The 20,572-nt window shown below is 46.7% G+C and overlaps 1 protein-coding gene and 1 long non-coding RNA gene across 3 annotated transcripts in view; one reads left to right on the forward strand and one right to left on the reverse strand.

Moving 5' to 3' along the window:
* LOC119163463 (phytanoyl-CoA dioxygenase, peroxisomal) overlaps positions 1-20,572 on the reverse strand; it is a 54,208-nt gene that overhangs the window by 30,450 nt on the left and 3,186 nt on the right. For both annotated transcript variants that reach the window (XM_075873111.1, XM_075873110.1), the window contains exon 2: positions 11,469-11,622. In XM_075873111.1, the coding sequence (XP_075729226.1) occupies positions 11,469-11,564 (96 nt within the window). In that variant the 5' untranslated portion in view covers positions 11,565-11,622. The remainder of the gene's footprint in view (positions 1-11,468; positions 11,623-20,572) is intronic.
* The window catches only part of LOC142771527 (uncharacterized), a 177,549-nt gene that overhangs the window by 7,728 nt on the left and 149,249 nt on the right, over positions 1-20,572 (forward strand). The gene's annotated exons all lie outside the window — the stretch shown is intronic.

Below are 20,572 nucleotides of genomic sequence, written 5' to 3' on the forward strand. Positions count from 1 at the left end.
GGCAGTGTGATCGCGTGCGCGGGTCCGCCGGGGTATCCTGCGGCGGTCACGGTAAGTGTGCAGCTCACGATGCTCAAATCAGCCCACGGCTGTGGACTTTGAACGCATGGCGCGGTCTTTTGGGCTTATGGCATTACAGGGAGTGATTTCTCGCCAACTTCGGGAAGTTTGGCCTATACTTGTTTTCCGAATCTTCGTCTATCCGTTGGCAGGGTTTTCTGGCTATCCTCGAAAAGTGTTGCATGTTTTCTTCATTATTTTATACTGTAGTGGAGCTCAAGAGAGCATCTAAACGGTGCAGCAGAACATCGTAAAAAAAGAACAGCGTTACCGACGATTACTATGTCTATAATGCAAATGCTGAGCGCTGCTGTTTAGGTGTTTTGATTTTGCGATGAATTGAGGCGCAACTGTCTTGCAAAGCGGGAGGCCGCGAAAGGCAGCGCGTGCGCGCGTTTACCACAGCCGCCGCAGACAGGCATCTCTTTAAGTGGTTATTTAACAGGAAAAGAAAATTGCCACCTGTAACTGTATCTCTTTACGAGGACACTTCAAGAGGTCGACACAGATGGGCTAAGTGTGAAACGGGTAGAAATAATATAGGGATGAAAAAGATAGGATAATAATAAATTAAGAAGAAAAAAAAACGGGGGGTCAGCCGTCTGCAGGCTCGAAACGCCGCAGGCACCATGCGGACAACCATGAAGGCTGCCAAGAAGACCGGGAGAAGGAGATCCGACGATTTGGGAGAGCTGTAAACTGCGCTAAAAGCGCGTTATTGACGAAGCGCTTTATTTCCATATATGGTATCAGTGGGGCGCCTTCGCCGCATCACTGTGTGATGACGTCGTCGGCGACCGCAGAACGTCGTGCACTACCGTGGCGCTGCGGGTGGCCGCCGCAGAACTTGTCGTCTCGCCACTGTCGTTGCCTCCTCTCGGACTCTCCTCGCTATCTCCTCGCTATTTAATCATCCGGGTTCGCTCTGCCGGTTAAGATGGCGCCGACACGCCTCAACCCAGGAACGGGTGCCCAAGAGCTTCCTTTTGAAAAGGAGATAGCGAACACACAGAACATACAGAGCTGACTATCAGCTGATGTTGTTTTTATTTACAAAGACTGAGCATGAACTTTCGGCGCTGTTCTGCCGCAATGCACATTAACGAATAGCCTACCTATGGTACTGCATTTTCAATAACAAAACCCAGGTGATGGTCAGCGCTGTTTCCTGCGTGTTCAGTGCCCAGTTTTCTTGAACTCTTCTGCCACAATGTTCACGAAAACAGCTAGCCCAGCTAAGGACCCTTGTGCATCAAAAAAAAAAAAAAAGATGCTTCGCGTAAATAACGCGCTTACGTCACCATTTTGCTGCAAAGTTTGAGCCAAGCGGGTCAAGGAAAGGAAAAGTAACAAAACCAGAATGGGTGGCACCGGTCTACATATTCATGCTACTCGGAATGACCGTAGAGCCACTGCATGCAAGTTTTTCTCTTATAGTCTCGGGATTCCTGGTGGCGGGGAGACACAATAAAATTGCGCCTTGCGTGTCGCGTTCGTATTTCGAGACAATGGGCCACGAAGTGGCCACTACGGCAAGCCTTGAAAATGCTGCACGTCCGCTAGACGGTATTTCGCCGTAATTTTCGCTGGTATTTCGTATGCCGTGTTTTCCCGCTTCCCCGTAGTTCCCTCTGGCTTGTTCTTGCAGGCGTATAACTGGCCCGGTGAGAGTTGCACGGTTACAGCTTATTTCGAATTTAATCGATCATAAGCTAGCCTCAAATACAACAGTCTTACGTATGAACGTTAACACTTTCAGCCCTGGAGTTTTTATTTTTGTTGCATACATTTTAGTACATATTTTCCTAACTTTTAGGGCCTCAGAACACTGCTAAATATTGGGCTTGTGGTGTAACCATGTAATTATTTATATATTTACAGACATGGCGTCAAACTAAGTCATCAGAGCTCAGTAGTCGTATAGCGAAAAAAAAAAAGAACGCTTTCTTATCCCTGCTTCTCGCTAGAGTGCACAGAATTAGAACCAACGTTGTACTTGGGAATGTGGAAGTCCTTGATATAGTTTCAGGACTTGGTCTTGAATACTGCACTTGCCCTCCTCAGCTTGCCCGCTTAGGCGTCACGCATTAACTTCGGTCAAGCTTCTTCTTTGCAGCTTTCAACTTAACGAAAATGCCACCATTTCAATGTCGATTAGCAATGGGGATCGCTGAAGTACTTCTCCAAGCAATAGCAGTTTTGGTTTCTTTTCTGAGGTGGTACGGGGAATTTTGTGTGGTGTCGTCAATCGCCGATGCCAGTGCCGAAAGGATAAATACGGACAGCACTGCACCCTCATTGGCTTACACCGAATTCGCAAAAAAAAAAATGACACTTTTGGGTGCCATTTTTCCCCTAAAAAAATAACTGAATGACTAACTGAAGCGTTTTTCTGGCACCGGTGAGAAATTCTTGTGGCCTGATTGTTACTTGTATAACAAATGCGGATATTTTGGGTACCAGTTAGACTTGTAATATAAACAAGTTGTTTAACTTCTTTTGATAATTAGTTGCTCGTATGACCGAAAAAAGTGCGCGAGAAGCTTGTATAATACTTGTTTTTAAATTATTTGGGCAAATCATGTTCTGTTCCATGACCTGATTACCGCAGTACATTGTGTATTCATATATGGATTAACAGATAAATAAATAAATAAATAAATAAATAAATAAATAAATAAATAAATAAAGGGTAACAGTCTATGGCCGACGCCCATTCTAGTGACATCCATATGGCTGATTTACTTTCTCTACATTTCTTACATGCTAGACATTACGTCACATGTTCCACAGAATGCGAATATTCACCAGAAATCATGCGCGTACTTGCATACTAAGTAACAGCTATCTATGCTGTGCATTATTTAATTATCCAACAGTCTGATGTCTCAACTTTCTTGTATTTGTGGCATTGAACTATTTACCAATTGGTCTGCACGTGCAGATGCCTCACAATGGTCCTCATCCTAATTAGTGACAACCAATATTTGCTGAACTTGTACTCGAGGTGTTCAACATTTAACGAATATTTCAATCTCTCATTGTGTATGGGATGTAGAGTGATTGGCAAATGACGAATATATAACGGAAGTACACCCCTGCCTCGAAAGTACGGGCGTTTTAACCTACGTTCCAGTGAACCTGTGTTTGAGGTGTTCATAATTTTAGTCCCTAAATTACCGCATTCGTGCGGCCTGGCTCTACAGGGTCTGTTTGTACTCAGTTAGTGTAGCCTGGAATAATAGCTTTTATGTTACAGAACGAAAAAGAGAACGTTTCCATAGGTTGTGTGAAGATGCATGTAATATTTATAATTTAAGATTTCTTATAGTTCGTTGTAAATCACATGTGACTCCTGCCAATAACTGGCCCCTACTACAACTACTGAGAGGGCGTGGGTCTCATGAACTATAATATGTATGTAGGGACCAAAGAAATCACACGGTCCTTTATGCCTTTGTCTAAGACGACTCCAAGGCGAAGTTAGTCTGGTGTGGTTATTTTACTGCACACATTACAACGTGAGAACGCCGCTTTAACAATTTTTCCAAGTCACGCGAACGCAGAAAATAAGAAGTGGACGCGCGCATCGTGCTTCAAGCCATACTTGAGAGAAAGGCCGCTTTTAATGGATGGATAGATGGTAAAACTTTGTTTTATCAGAGGGCAACTGCGGATGATTCCGTGTTAGATGCCCATCAGCCCGAGGTTGACGGTGTTGCGCCTTTGGGTAGCGTGGTGCGGACTCGGGCCATCCGAGTCCCCGGAGAGGACGAGTAGAGAAGCCGGAGAAGGAGAAAAAAATGTTTATATACAGTATTTACATGGTAGCGTGGTACAACATGAAAAGAGAATCACACCGAGCGCCTCTGCGCTAGCGTTTTTATACATCGTCCGCCTTCCCAAGATCCCTTGCAAAGATAATTTATGCGCAGGATACTCCAATGAGATCGTCGTCTTCCTCTCCGGCCCCGAAGAGGGAAAGCCAAACACCGCCTCCCTCTGAACCTAGGAAAGGGGGCAAGGCATGCCCAGTTCGCTGTTTGGTGAGGTAGACCCCACGCGCCGGCGTGGCACCACAGTGAGATGACGTGGAATCCCATGCGCAAAGTCGCTCCCTGATGCAGCCAGGTTGACTCAAGCAAGGCAGAATACCCCGTACAGCTGCTGGGTCGACGCTGCTTCGGAGTGTTGCTCTCGGCGGCTGACAAAAGCTTGGCCAACGACTTTTGTGTCAAGAGGAGCCGGCGACGTGGTTTTTCCAGATTGTCCGCGTCCGTCGCCGTCCCGGTGCAGGGTTGACTCATCAACAGCTGCCAGGTGCCAGCAGGCCGCGAAGACCACGTGGAACTTGGGCGAGGCACAACAGCACCCCCGCCGCCAGATGATACATCGGGAGGTCGAGTTGTTCCATGCAGCTCGGCCGGGTCGATGTCGGCGACGTTCCGGCAAGGCTCTTGCTTTCTCGAAGGGCCTGGTCAAACTGGAATGCTCCAAGAGCTGGCCTCTGCGCCCCGCTTCGGTGAAAAGTGGGTGACAAGCTCCAAGAAACGACCTTTGTCAGCCACACACAATGCGACAAGCACCGCGTGCACGCCACTCTCATCGCCAGGCCTCCGATTTTACAAAGCAAACATCTTATCTTAATAACTTAAGCTCAAGGAAACAATGTGCATACCAATCGGGACAAGTGTCCAGTAACTCTTTCATACGTAACTCCATTTGGAATCGAGATAACATTATAATCAAGCTAAACAAGCAAACTGTAGAGCTCGGGACAACGAGGGAGTCAGTGAAAAATTTCTCTACGCCCTCACTGTAACACATTGAAAAAAAAAGTACACATAAACTAGGTAAAGGTAAACAAAAAAATCAAACAAACCTTCCGCGTCTTTTGACGAGTCAAAACGCTCGACTTAGGGCGTCTGCATTTGTATGAAGGCCACCTCTCTTGTAGCGCACCTCGAAATTGTGCTGCTGCAGTGCTATGCTCCATCTGAGCAAACGACCATTCTTAGGTGACATTTGGTGTAACCAGGTTAGTGGAGAGTGATCAGTTTCTATAATAAACTTAGAGCCAGCAACATAGCAGCCTAGTTTTCGTACGGCCCAAACAATGCAAGCACATTCTTTTTCCGAAGTGCTATAAGCCTCTTCCCTGCTGCTCAATTTGCGACTCAAATACAAAACCGGCCGCTCCTCTCCACTCTGGTCCGTCTGACATAGCACTGCTCCTAAACCGCGTTCGCTTGCATCACACTGAATAGTGAAAGGTTTTGCAAAATCCGGTGCCCTCAAGACGGGTTTCTCACTCAATGCGTGCTTCAGCTTCTGAAAAGCGTCTTCCTTTTTAGAGTCCCATTGAATGTTCACAGGTTCGGTCTTGCGTAAACTATCTGTCAAAGGGCTGGCAATCTCGGAGTAATTCGGGACGTAATGCTGATAGTAACCTGTGAGGCCGAGGAATGCTCTCATCTCGGTCTTAGTGCTGGGACGACGATAACCGACCACCGCGGCTACCTTGAGTTCGGACGGTCGACGACGCCCATTTCCTACAATGTGCCCTAAATAGCTTACTTCAGCACAGCCCAAATGACATTTCTCTCTCTTTACCGTAAGACCTGCATTTTTGACCCGTTCCAAAACCATCCGAAGGTGTTCAACATGGTCTTCCCATTTGTCCGAAAATATCGCCACATCGTCTAGGTAAGGCAGCGCAAATTTCTCGAGCCCGTGGAGAACCTTATCCATCAGGCGGCTGAAACAATACGGCGCGTTCTTGAGCCCAAAGCTCATCATCAAAGGACGAAAAGTGCCCAGGGGTGAGATAAAAGCAGCGTATCGACTCGCGCGCTCTGTCAAAGGGACCTGCCAATACCCCCTAACAAGGTCTAACGTAGAAATGTATTTCGCCTTAGACACTGTCTCTACCCTCTCTTCAATGTTAGGAATAGGGTAAGTCTGGTCGACTGTTACAGAGTTCAGGCGGCGATAGTCCACGCATGGCCTTGGATCACGGCCCGGAATCTCAACCAAAATCAACGGCGAGGTGAAATCACTGTCTGCTTCGATGATAACACCTAGGTCGATCATGCGGCGAATTTCGGCCTCTAGTATCTCTCTCTGTCTAGGTGACACCCGATACGGCTTACAGCTGATCGGCTTGTTAACCGTCAGCTCAATGTCGTGCTTAATCACATCCGTTTTGCCTGGCTTCTCGGAGAAAACGGTAGCGAATTCCTGTACTAAAAGCTCTAAATCTTCCTCTTGAGCCTTACTTAGGGTGTTCCCTGTGTCTACCCTATCGGACAATGTGCTGCTGACCGTGCCATCGGAAAGACAAAGGATTTCCGCGCCCTCATCCTCAGGAACATTGAGTGCAAGGTTTACTACTGCTTTTCGTCGCATGTAGGGTTTCATTAGGTTACTGTGATACACTTTGGGGCATTTCCGGCCCCACTTTACCTCGTAGTTGGTGTCTGAAAGCACTGACAACACTGTCGCTGGTCCCTCCCATTGTACGTCCAGCTTGTTTTTTCTTGAAGGGCACAACAGCATCACCTCATCGCCCACTCTAAAGACTCGCTTTCGAGCTGACTTATCGTAACGGGCCTTGGAAAGCGCCTGTGCTGCGCGCATGTTGCTCTCCACCACTTCGCGTGTAGTCCCCAGTCGCCCCAATAAATCCAGTACATAGGAAACCACATTAGGGTCCTCCCCATATCCAGTCCATGACTCTCGTATTAAGTGCAGCGGACCTCTCAAGTTCCTGCCGTAGACAAGTTCAGCCGGACTAAAACCCGTACTCTCGTGTGGGGCCGACCTCAGAGAAAACATCGCAGCTGGTATACACCCCTCCCAGTCACTTTTATGCTCAAAGCACAAAGCTCGCAAAACGCGTTTCATGACCGAGTGCATGCGTTCCACAGGGTTCGACTGTGGATGGTGAATAGAGCTATGCGCGATTTTTATCCCGCAGCGTTCTAGGAATGTAGTCGTAAGGCAGCTTGTGAACACACTTCCGTTGTCACACTGTATCTCCGAGGGAAAACCCACCCGAGAAAAAATAGACAACAATGCGTCCACCACGCATACTGAACTCAACTCTTTCAGTGCGATTGCCTCCGGGAACTTGGTGGCAACGCACAGCGCGGTCAGGACGTACCGATATCCTGATTTAGATGGAGGCAGAGGCCCCACGATGTCAATCACGAGCCGACGGAAGGGTTCTGTGACTATTGGCACTAGTTTCATTGGTGCCTTCCATTTGTCTGTTGATTTTCCTATCCGCTGACAAGTGTCGCATCCACGGACAAACATCTCTACATCCTTCCAGCACCCGGGCCAGTAGAACTCCTGAGCCAGCTTAGCTTTCGTTTTCTTTATACCTAAGTGGCCCGCCCAGGCGTTGCTGTGGGCCAGGTCGAGAATGTTCCGCCGGTATTTTAGTGGAACTACCACTTGGTTGTAGACCCGCCCTTTAGCGTTCTCATACCTGCGATGCAACACCTCGTTTTGGGTGTAGAACGAAACGTTCTTCCTAGAGTTACCTTCCTTATGTATGGCATCTAGCAGTATAGAGAGTGCGAGATCCGCCTTTTGATCGACCACTAGCGTTGCACGGTCGGTTCTGGCTAGCTGACACCAACTGGTGGACGCGGGTGTTAACACCGAGCCTGTCACCAAGTCCTCGTTTTCGGGCGTTAGAGATATTTCCTCGCTGTTGTCGACCATAGCCCCAGTTTCCGTCTCGACAACTCGCATGGCAGACTCATTTTCCGTCGCAACTACCTCAGGTTTTCCTACACTGCCCTCGGACGTCTGTTCCCCAGAGGGTGAGCTGCTCAGCTGTTGCGTCAGCTCGCGCGCCTTCGAACGGGTAAGGGCCATGCAAGCTATTTCGGTGGCAAATGATTCTCCACGTGTTTTTAACATTTCCTCAGACTTATTTGAAAATAGGTAAGGGAAGTGCTCCGGAAGGTTGGCTGAAATTGCTGCTTCCGTACACAATTGGCCGAAAGGGCCCTCGATTACAACCCTCGCTATCGGTAGGCAGACGCTTTGCTTTTCTGCCACTTGCCGAATCCAGGCACACTCTCCTATATAGTCTTCGGAAGATACGCAACTTGGATGCGCTACATCCATTGTGGCCGCCGAATCCCTCAATACCCTACACATTCGGCCGTTCACTGAGAGTGTCCTCATGTAAGGCTTCAACAGCTTTAAGCTATCCTCTGACTCCTGAATTGTGGCAAATGCCATGTGCCTCTTACAGCTCCTGGCCATGTGGCCCTTTTCTCCGCAGCTGTAGCAAACAACTGGCTTCCGCGCTTCTAACGCATGCGCTATGTCACCAGGCGCCTTTGAACCTGATGAAGGTGCCGCCTTAGTCCCCTCACTGTCCTTTCCCTGCTGATTGTCTAATAACTTGGAATTTTCGGGTTTCCAGTTATTTCTTGCAAACCTCTTGCGTCCCTGGTTTCCCGACCAGCTTTCTACCTTTTCATTTTTTTCCGAAGTTCGTGGTGTATTGCGGAGACTACGGCGTGAGCAGTAATCTTCGGCGAGTTCTGCTGCCCTGTTCATGTCTACGTCTTTCATCCTATCCTGCACCCAAAGCCTTACCTCCTCGGGAATTCCCCGGTAAAACTGCTCAAGTACCATCAACTCAATGACCTTGTCATGGTTGCCATAGACTTGCGCGCTTTTGAGCCACTCTTCAAAGTTGGCTCTAATTTGGTAGGCATAGTCTGAATGAGATTCGTTGCCCCTCTTAGAGTGCCTGAACCGCAGGCGGAAAGCCTCTGTCGATAGGCGACATTTTCGTAGCAATGCAGCCTTTACCCTGTCATACACCTCGGAGTCCTCTTTATTCATTCTTGCGATAACATCGGACACTTCGCCTGGTAGTACGCATATCAGTTTTTGTGGCCAAGTCTCCCTACTAAACCCTGCATTTTCGCATGCTCGCTCAAAATGCACGAGGTATAATGCAATGTCGTCACCCGCCTTGAAGGTGTGGATTAGATCCTTTATCTTTGATTCTCCACCCCCTGAATTTTGATTTCCCACGGACATACGAAGCTCCAGTTCTTTCAGACGGATTTCATGTTCTTTATCCTCGCGATCCCTCCTTATTTCCTCCTCTCTTTGTTCACGGGCTAAGCGCTCACGCTCCTCTTTCTTTGCCAAAATGGTTTCTCTGGCCTCAATGGCCTCTTCTAAACTCACTTCCTCTTTTCCCAAGTGCTCCAAAATTTGTTGTTTTCTTTTAACCGAGCCGACCGAAATATTCAGCTCCTGACAAATTTCGAGGAGTTCTTGGACCTTAAACTTCTCCATCTTAGATATGCACACCGTTTCTCTTCTAAGGTAATTTTGCCCACGAGCCACCCAATTCTTGGTCTGCGAATCAAAATTTACCAAAATCACCCTACCACGTTACCGACCATCTGCGCTAACGAGTCTGGCGAAAAGAAGAGCAAACACGCGGCACTCACCACTTCGATGCAGCCGACGCAGGCGAATCCCATAAGCTGCCAGCCACTGTTGCGCCTTTGGGTAGCGTGGTGCGGACTCGGGCCATCCGAGTCCCCGGAGAGGACGAGTAGAGAAGCCGGAGAAGGAGAAAAAAATGTTTATATACAGTATTTACATGGTAGCGTGGTACAACATGAAAAGAGAATCACACCGAGCGCCTCTGCGCTAGCGTTTTTATACATCGTCCGCCTTCCCAAGATCCCTTGCAAAGATAATTTATGCGCAGGATACTCCAATGAGATCGTCGTCTTCCTCTCCGGCCCCGAAGAGGGAAAGCCAAACACCGCCTCCCTCTGAACCTAGGAAAGGGGGCAAGGCATGCCCAGTTCGCTGTTTGGTGAGGGAGACCCCACGCGCCAGCGTGGCACCACAGTGAGATGACGTGGAATCCCATGCGCAAAGTCGCTCCCTGATGCAGCCAGGTTGACTCAAGCAAGGCAGAATACCCCGTACAGCTGCTGGGTCGACGCTGCTTCGGAGTGTTGCTCTCGGCGGCTGACAAAAGCTTGGCCAACGACTTTTGTGTCAAGAGGAGCCGGCGACGTGGTTTTTCCAGATTGTCCGCGTCCGTCGCCGTCCCGGTGCAGGGTTGACTCATCAACAGCTGCCAGGTGCCAGCAGGCCGCGAAGACCACGTGGAACTTGGGCGAGGCACAACAACGGCGACCTGTGTGGTCCACTCCACGACCCTTGTCTGGACGACTGGGTCTGAGCTGTTCAACACAGCCTCCCAGTGCGCGAGAGAGAGATCACGCATATCCGCCGGTAACGGCACAATGCTGCGTTCCCAAAGTATGTGATTAATGATCATATGTTGCCACTGCATGTCACCATTTGCATTGCGGTTTTATCTCCTCCGGGTAAATTTGGTTCAAAACGTAACTGTTGAGAAAAACTTGCGTATGCAGTTTTCTCCAGACGCATTCCTGCGCCTTAGCCAACCGATTGTGTGGGGGTGGACAAAGCCTCCGCTTTATAGTTTATGATGATTAGTAATATCGCGAGAAGACACCAGTCCATCTCTCGCGTACCTCCCTGGAACGAGTGGCACATGCACCTGTCCGGCTGGACGAAACCTAGAGGATATAAGTGAGCCGCCTCGTTCTTAGTGTTCCCAGAATGGGCTAGTACCCAGATAATTTCTGTTTCTCAAATTTCTCGTCCCGTCGCCCCATGCAGGAATCGTGCGGCGGTGGCCGATGTTCCGCCCCTCGCCAGATTTCGGATGGCTGTCTTCAAATCACTGAGAATCCAGTCCGACTGAGAATCAGGTATAGCTAGTGCTATCGCAGCTTCCTCTACAGTTTGAGGGGCGGGTTTTAACCGATCCAGAGGCGACCAAGCGTCCCCGCCTGCCCAAGCGTATTTGTCCTTGTATTCCGCGATAACATTTTTTTGTGGTCGCGAACGCCGTAAGGATGAAGTAAATGAGTAGATCACGTGATCATGTGATATTTGCGTTATTTTTTTTTCAATCACGCTAATGCCGCAAAGATGAAGTGAACGCGCATCTCGCGATCCCCGCGATCACTTCGACTAGTTTACGTCATTTCACCCATGCCAGCCTTTCGTTCAAGGTGACGTTCGCGTGATACCTATCTAAGGCTTTTGTCTTGATATTAAATTAATTGATTGATTTTCGCCAGAGTGTATACGTGTGTCACTAATACAAGAGACTACGATGGATGTATATCATACAGCTCAATAAACTGGCACACTCTTAGAACCCCAGGTGGTCGAAATTTCCGGAGCCCTCCACTACGGCGTCTCTCATAATCATATGGTGGCTTTGGGACGTTAAACCCCACATATCAATCAATCAACTGGCACACTCGTCTCGGCGCTACGTGTTCGAACTATATACTCACGTCTTTGCGGAAGGAGTTCATCCAGAGGCTGGTGCCCACGCCGCCGGAGAAGTTTGCCTCGACGAAGCTTCTCAGCTTGTGGCCGTTGGCGCTCATGGCGCGCGCTCGCGACGCACCAGGGGAGAGGAGGACGACGACACGTGCGGAGAGGGACCTGAATGGGAGGCATGAAAACAGACCGAGCCGACATGCTTAGACACAAAAGACCTAATCACTTTCCTCGGCGCAATTACTTTCGCAGCAGACGTGGCACAACTCGCTGTGTTTCAAGGGGTGCTGGCTATACCTAACTAATGAAACGAGCAAATAGGTCAAGGAAGACATAAGGGAAACTATTTATTGATTGATTGATTTGTGGGGTTTAACGTCCCAAAACCACCATTTGATTATGAGAGACACCGTGGTGGAGGGCTCCGGAAATTTTGACCACCTGGGGTTCTTTAACGTGCGGGAAACTATTTATTGCTTAGTTAACTCCAGTTTGTAGCGGTTTTGACGCAGATTAGAAGAAAAAATGAAAGTGGGAAAGTAATCACATTTTCCGTCGGTAGGATCCGAAACTGCAGCCTCCGGGTTACGCGTACGGTGCTCGACCGATTGAATTACGACGGAGGGCGTTCCCTCGTCTGTTTATATGCGTTCAATACCTGGGAACTGTAGTCATCGCCCCCATAAGCCTGCGTAGCGTTCCCCTTTGGGAGAGGGGGAGGCGAGGATCCCCCTTTTTATTAAGTCAATGTATGGGACAGACTTTATCCCCCCTCCTTACTGACTAAGTAGTAGATTCCCCCCCCCCCCCATATACCCTCCACCTGTGTATACATGCCTATGATTTCCTTTATTTGCCGAAGCCCCTAGTGTGTAACGCTCTGTGCCTGAAGGCATCACGTGACATGCGTAATTAGGTGGTCCTGGATTTGGATCCAACCGACAGTTAGGGTGAATTTTTGTCCGAATCAATGTTTTGTGACGTAGGTGAAAATCATAGCAAACCACAGTTTCGATGAGACACTGCAGCTGCATTACAGGTGTAAGAAACAAAGAAGAATGGCTTTCCTTGGCTTACTTTGCTGTTTTCATTAATGGCTATAACAAAGAAACAAGACCCAGTGAATAATTTACCTTTCTCGTGTTGGCGTGGTGATACATACAGCGATTACGACCCGTGACAAAGCGCGGCATGACGTCAACAGCTAACCCGCGCGAAACCAACCAGCCTAGGATTACAAGGCGCCTTTTCACAAGGATAGGTCCAACTATATCAAAACGTGGGCCAGCCTGTCCGAGGCACCTTCTGCTAGTCGTTCTTTCAACGTGCATTTTGTCTGTGGGCATGCAACACCGACAAACTTTAGTTATAGTAATTATTTATTTGATTATATAACTAATTATTTCATAATTTCGTTTGTCAATACACAATAATATTTGTGAGTTACACAGTGATAGTGACCTACCTATGGACAGCGTAGATGGTCGAGATTGTCAAAGTAGCAATAACGTAACTTTGAACGAAGCTGCCATATAAAATACTGCGAACCAAGAAACGTGCATCTAGTATATGAAATGCCAGTGTAATGGAAGTAAATGCCCGTGTAATGTAAGTAAAAAATAGTTGTTCTTGATCTATTACTGAAGCATTATCTACTGAAGCATTCTGTGTTCTGCCTTCGTTTTTGTTTTTAATATGTCCATGCTCATGTATACTTTTTCTAACCACTTCTTGTATGGACCTGTACAAAGGCCTGCAATATTGTGAAATAAAATAATAAAATGCTTTGCGAAATGAATTCGTAATTAATGTTTAAAACGCGTATATGAGAGCTTGTCTTGAAGGTACAATATATGTTATATTTTATACTGAGCCAAATGAAGTTTCGTTTTCTTGTTCATAAAGACACCGGGATTTTTTTCTTGCGAGCACAGCTGCTTCAACAACGTTGCACGTGATTCACGAGACGAAGTGCAGTGCCGCACAAATAAGACCACGCATAAACAAATTTATTGAAAACAACCGGGGGAAAAAAGGATAATGAATTCAATCCTTTGCTTTCGCTGTTTCTACGTGCCTATAACACAAAACAATTTCGAGAAACACCGTAGTGTGAGAGGCTGTGGGTTAATTTCAGCGCCCGGAGAACAGAGAACAAAAGCTTAGTGAAACTTGAGTTCCCAGAGATGGTCCGAGCTTTTTTTTCGATTTCTTTCGTCTTGTTTTTAAATAATAAATGCAAGATAATATGTATTATGGATTTAAAACTACCAGGTTATTGGCCAATACCCCCGTGTGGGGGTGCCAGTGCCACAAGTGGAAGGTTTTAGTGAAGTCTATGCGGTATGCTGCCCTACTTATGAGCTCTCTTGTATGCCTGACTTTCTTGTTCAAGCTGTCTATTATTGTTAGTTGGCAAATAAAAGAAGACAGTATAGAGAACGCAGCTGACGCTCTGAAAGAATCGCCCGCGCTTGTCCCGTTCATGCTGATGTTTTGCTTGCATTTTTTCTGTTTTTGTGTATCAGTTACGCGTGACATTTTATAGTTAAGCACAACAATTGACGTAGATCGCAGTTTCATCGTAACTGGTAAGTTGACGAAGGGAACATTTGCAACAGCGAAAAAGCGGTGAACGACAAGGCCGAGCCCGCTGACAACCACAGTCGCTACATCGATTGCTATAGCTGCACCATAATGGCTATGGAGAAAACTTCGGTGTCAAGACTACTTTATGAATATTGAATTATTCATTCGATGGGTGATAATATCAAAAGAAGTGATGGGAGTCGGCCCGCTACCGCACTTGTTCCCTGCGTAATAATTGGAACCTGTACTAACAATAGGAACCTGTACTTGTTCCGAAATGTCTCACGTCCGGGTTCACCTTGATCGTAATCTATTCTAACTTAACTCTACAGTGATTGCAACTGCATCATAATGTTAGCCAAACAAATCAACTCTCCACGATATATTGGCTTCACAAGCAGCTAGTACTTATCGTGGTGCTCTTGGTAAAGAGAGAGAGAGAGAGAGAGAGAGAGAGAGAGAGAGAGAGAGAGAGAGAATTATTTTAATGGAGAGCTGGAGAAGAAACCGTATTGGTCTCAACCTTTCGTTAGTCTATGTTGAACATAACCTTTGAGAAATCGTAACTTCACCGTCATGCTACCTAACCAAATGAACTATCCTTTATATCTTGACTACACAAAAACCTCCTATACCTTACCTCGACCCTCGACTCTGCAGGTGTATTGTCCAGGCGGGTGTTTGCCGGCGATGCGGAGGACTCGTCGCAAGAACTAGCACGCAGTGTGGGACTTATCCGAATGTCCACTGCGGGATAGCGATGGCCGTAAGGTTGCGTGCGCCTTCAACATTCTCGATCGTGTAGTGTATAGGTGCGCGAACTTGTTGTTCCATCGAGGAAAACAATGCTTCCTCAATTCAGCATCGATGCACAACGCTCGCGTTGTCCTGCGCGATCAAGCGTGGATAATGGCACACGTTGCACGCGACAGCTATAGGACGTCGTGCGTGCTTTTGATTTTTATTTACCATAATCCACAGCCCTATTGAGGGCTATAACGGGAATGAGCGTTATGTAACACTAGACAGCAAAAGAGACAAAATCACATGATCAAGATTTCGGGACAATTACACGTAGTGCCATCTCTCGACGTAGCGCCGTCTCTCTCTGCCGTAACTGAAAGGGAAATGGGGTGGGGTGGGGGGGGGGGGGGGAATCGTATCTGACGAAAAAAATCTAGCTACGAAAAACAACTTCCAGTTATATGCAACAAAAAAACCTAATTAAACGTTCTGTTAAATTAGCGTTGCACTACAAACAGCGTGGCTTCCCAGAGCGGGGGGGGGGGCATGTATGGCACCCCATGTATTCAATGGAGCCCCATGTATTCAATGGGGCCCCATGTATTTACATTGGGGCCCCATGTATTTACAATGGGCGGTGTTCAATTGTCCTGGGAAATCGCGCGCTTTGTAGTCTGAGACAAAATTTTTACCAAAATGGCCCAATAGGTCTCTGCTGTATAGATTCAAGAGTCGTTTTTGACAGTTATGGATTCCAGAGTCGTTTTTGAAAGTTTTTTTCCGTTCAGTTATGGCAGGATGGCGTTGCTGCCGCCAAGAGATGGCGCCACGTACGGATGACCAGGTGTCCCCAAATCGTAGGAATGTGACTACAAAAGAGAAAATAGATACACGCTCTATAGAACAATAATAAAGATTAAGAAGTCTGCATGTCAGTGACGTGTTCTTCTGTTACACCTATCAAATATAGTGGCAAGGAGCGAGTATTAACACGGAGAGAATTCCCAAGCTCCATTGCATATAGAACAAACTTGCACGTAAATATAATTAGTACGAGCAAAGAAAGGTTCTAGGCGTACATGGCGTGTGATTCGAGGATGCATCTTTTGCTGGTGAATGTGATGAAGCAACCGTCAAAAAGACCAGGGGAGCAGTTGGTAATTGCATGTAGAATTGTTAAAGCTTCGATTCGACATTCTAAAAATGGTGCTTTAATGCCTAAATGATTGTATACGACTCGATTCAGTGGGAAGTTACGGAGGTACCTATGGAAAATTAGAAGGATAGATATTCGCTGAACATTATCGAGCGCGCTTATGTTTATCAACGTGGACAGCGGCACTTTGGGCATTCAAGGACTGCGGCATGACCCGCGCGTTGTGGGATTAATAGATTTCATGCGAAGCAGTCGGCGAGTAGCCGTGCCTGTGCCGCAACTTTCAACTATACGAGTCTTACGAGGGGGGTCGACGTATTTGTGTAAACTGAGTAGTGGTGCGCATATTGTGGACTAGCAAGGCAGTGGCGTAGCCAGAGAGTGGCCCGCAGCCTCCCACCACATTCCCATTATTATATAGACGGTAGTGTTTCTTGGAATAATTCAACGAAAAAAGATTTGTCTGACTGTCTGTGTGTGTCGGTCCGACGATCCAGCCACCTGGCGAAAGTTTAAGCCCATGCTGAACACCCACCAATCTTGATCTGGTGGGTGTGCTCATACTTCGGAACTTTGTTAACCGGAAAAGCAAATAATGTGTATATTTGAGGCGCGACATCAATGCGTAAGTGTTAGGCAGTGTGTCTTTTTATTCAGAAAATGCATGGATCATCAACATCATCATCAACCTGACTACGTCCACTACAGGACAAAGGCCTCTCCCATGTTCCGCCACTTAACCCGGTACTGTGCTTGCTGCTGCCAATTTATACCCGCAAACTTCTTAATCTCATCTGCCCACCTAACCTTCTGTCTCCCCCTAACCCGCTTGCCGTCTCTGGGAATCCAGTTAGTTACCCTTAACGACCAGCGGTTATCCTGTCTACGCGCTACATGCCCGGCCCATGTCCATTTCTTCTTCTTGATTTCAGCTATGATATACTTAACCCCCGTTTGTTCCCTAATCCACTCTGCTCTCTTCTTGTCTCTTAAGGTTACACCTACCATTTTTCTTTCCATTGCTCGCTGCGTCGTCCTCAATTTAAGCTGAACCCTCTTTGTAAGTCTCCAGCTTTCTGCTCCGTAGCTAAGTACCGGCAAGATACAGCTGTTATATACCTTTCTCTTGAGGGATAGTGGCAATCTACCTGTCATAATTTGGGTGCTTGAGAGTGAATGCATGGATACGTAATTCTAAAGACCGATATGTTCATTAGGCTGCGCTGACTATGTTCCACTCTCAATGAAAAAGCTGGTGTTTACTCTACACTAAAGAATGCAGGGGCTGTAACTAAGATGACCCGGTGCTGCAACCTACCAGTGACTTTGCGTTCTAAAAAAAACTTTACTGCCAGATGGCGCCATATCTCACGCAGCGCCTCCAAACAGAAGACTCTTTGACGTCCTTTGCTGCAAAGCATGAAGATTCGCGGCCAACTTCTTCCCACAAGCTTTTTGAGCGTAAAATGACGCTCTACCACATATGTCTGCCCTGCCCGCACTTCACCTCAAAATAGTGCCCCTCCCCTTCCTCCGAAAAAAACTTCTGCCTACGCCCCTGTAGCCAGGTACGTCGCTTACACTGCCGTTTAGCGGATAGCTTGTGGTCATATGTTACGTCGGCACTCACTTTACAGCACAGACGCCTATTATGGCGAAGTTAAGTGTAGGTGGAGTTCGTTGGCGTATTCCTGCTGCAACTAGAAACGCTTGACAATAGCTTCCTCAGTGATGGGAGTATATATGCGGTGGTTTTTCGTATTCAACATTTCTGTATTTATTCACAACTGTTGCATTGGAACACAATATACAGAAGGAGGTCCCAATGCTCTAGGATGCAAGGGAATCTTCTGTACTGCTTAGAAAAAGAACATAAATTAATAGCAACTTGCTAACAATGCAGTTGCTTACATCACTCTACGTGAACAGTTACAGTTCAGACCACGCGCTACGTGAACAGTTATGCATCACCAACAAGTCCTACACTTGTGGTCCGAAGTATAGTAGATTTGAATGAAGAATGAATGAAGAATGAATGAATGAATGAATGAATTTCCACCATGGTGACATAGTAGTTACGGTGATTGGCTGCTGACCGATGGGTCTCCGGTTAAATTTCCTCCGCTGCGATAGCACTACGATGCAGGCGAAGTGCTAAAGGATCATTTACTTTGCGATGCCGCAGTGTGTCGAAAAAATGTTACTTAACAATACAATATCATGTGGTTAAGATTTTCACAGCCTTCCACTACGGCGTACCTCATCATATTGGGATTTTGGGATGTAAAACCTAAACAACGTAAAGTCTCATGAATGAATGAATGAATCAACAATTATTCAACAAAGTGGTCTTCTTTGAGACATTTGTGCGGCCGCTACATAGAACACGTTTCGTACGTGCTGTGGCTTCCATTTTGTGGCACTTCGCTTAAGCGTATTCACAGTTCCGGATCCGAAATTGCACAACCATGTGCAGCCTATTTCGGACCACAGAGGGGCTACACATGGCCTACGAGCGGCGTATTATATAGGTGGTCATTCTCTCACTGAAAATAAAGCCGATGTGGCGGGCATACATTTTAGCCAGCGTGCATACTGTCACGCTTCTCCGAACAATTGATTGATTGATTGATTGATTGATATGTGGGGTTTAACGTCCCAAAACCACTATATGATTATGAGAGGCGCCGTAGTGGAGGGCTCCGGAAGTTTAGACCACCTGGGGTTCTTTAACGTGCACCCAAATTTGAGCACATTTCCACCTCCATCGGAAATGCAGCCGCCGCAGCCGGGATTCGAACCCGCGCCCTGCGGGTCAGCAGCCGAGTACCTTAGCCACTAGACCACCGCGGCGAGGCCGCTTCTCCGAACAAGTATGGGTTCTAAGATATTCTATAGAATATGGAATGAAGTGCAAAAAACTTAATGAATGTTCGAATAACGCGTTCGATGCTCTAACCACTGAGCTACCACAACGGCCTAAACTTAATGAATGTTGAACTAACGAGCACAGAGAGAGAAAGATAAATTAAGGACAGATGTTAACCAGAAGAACGTAAGACTAACAGCAATTTTAGTGCTTGTGAACGGGCACATTATTGTCTAACTGCGCAGCTTTGTGGCTTCGTGGAGAATCATGCATTTTCTGTTCAGGAGCCCTCGCTGTGACATATCTTCTTGAGTCTATTCTTACTCTCATTTTTCGTGTTGTTCTGTTGATAATTGCATTTAAGGAGGTGGTCGGGCATAGGTGCGGTTCCGGCTTCCACTCGTCTTTTACATACCATAGCTAACATCGTGAAGTTGTCAATAACCCATGGAAAGAAGACAGAAAAATGACACATGACTGGAAATTCGCATTCGTAACTCTGCTGTGATAGTACAATGTAATCGTCCGCGCTACAACAATGTTCGCACGTCATAAACTTTCCCACGTCTGAAACATCCAAGCATTGCAGACGAGCTCGTCAAGGTGATTACGCAATCAGAACTGGGCACTTGCCTGCGTGTGAAACACATCTGTCATAAAACAAAGGCTAATAGGCATGAAAAACTTTGTATTATTTTTCCCCTCTCTTGTAGACCCTTTTAATTTCATTTTCTATCTCTGTACAGAATAGCATGCTACCGGTTGTATGCAAATCGGCAAAAATGTGGTTTTCCAATAAAGAGCCTCTCTCACGATAAACTACACAAAATACTGAAAGAATGTGACCAGGAGTATCTGATAGTAAATAACTATGTGACCAATAATTGTTTAAGGTATTTAATATCTCTGGTATTTCTGATTCCTCTGAAACCTGCTACAAACTTCACTAGTAGCGCGCAGAGATATTCCTTGGGTATGGGCCCCAGTATTTTGCTAATAATATTGGAAGTTTATCCAACCTATATGCCGTTTAGAACGTTTGGGAAAGACACACCCCAATTTCTATATTTCGGGAAAAGTTTACCTCTCAGTGTGATTCATTATATTTCTGCTGTTAATTTGTGGTGGCATGCATATAGTTTTTGAGCATTAGGTAATTCTTACACATATATAGTTTCCTATATTATCCAGGGACAGATCCTTGGTGTCATCTCACATTGCCCTTAGCAGTAAATGGGTTGGGAAAATTTTCTTATGGCTTGGTATAATTATTAATTCATCCTATTAGGAGCGAAGCACCTCAGGATCTGGGCGTCTTCTGTCGTCACAGTGTGTCATGTCACCACGGTTCATAATAAGGTTGTCACGCCAAGACATCATGACACCACGATGACACAAGGTCGACAGAATTTGTGACGCAAGCGTGACGTAATCGCGGCGTGCCGAAGCACCTTAGGCGCTCGGCTTGCTTGTTGACGTGTAATGTCTCAGTGTGTCGTGCAGTCTTGGTCCTTCGTATAAGCGGGTATGCGTACGGAAAATTGGCTAAATCCAACTACTCGCCACTGGTCCATTAAATATGAAGGCAACGGTTAGACCAACAAATGATACGACACGTTAGTAGAAGTGAAACGCCTTTCCCTACATGCTATAGGGTACGGAAACCTGCAATGCAGGGAAGAGGAAGAAGTAGAGAAACAAGCACAAAAAGATCACCTCATGCTTCATCTCTCCACACGTTTCACGTTTGTGGAACT

This window comes from Rhipicephalus microplus, chromosome 9 (assembly GCF_043290135.1).
Source record: "Rhipicephalus microplus isolate Deutch F79 chromosome 9, USDA_Rmic, whole genome shotgun sequence".
NCBI lineage: Eukaryota > Metazoa > Arthropoda > Arachnida > Ixodida > Ixodidae > Rhipicephalus > Rhipicephalus microplus.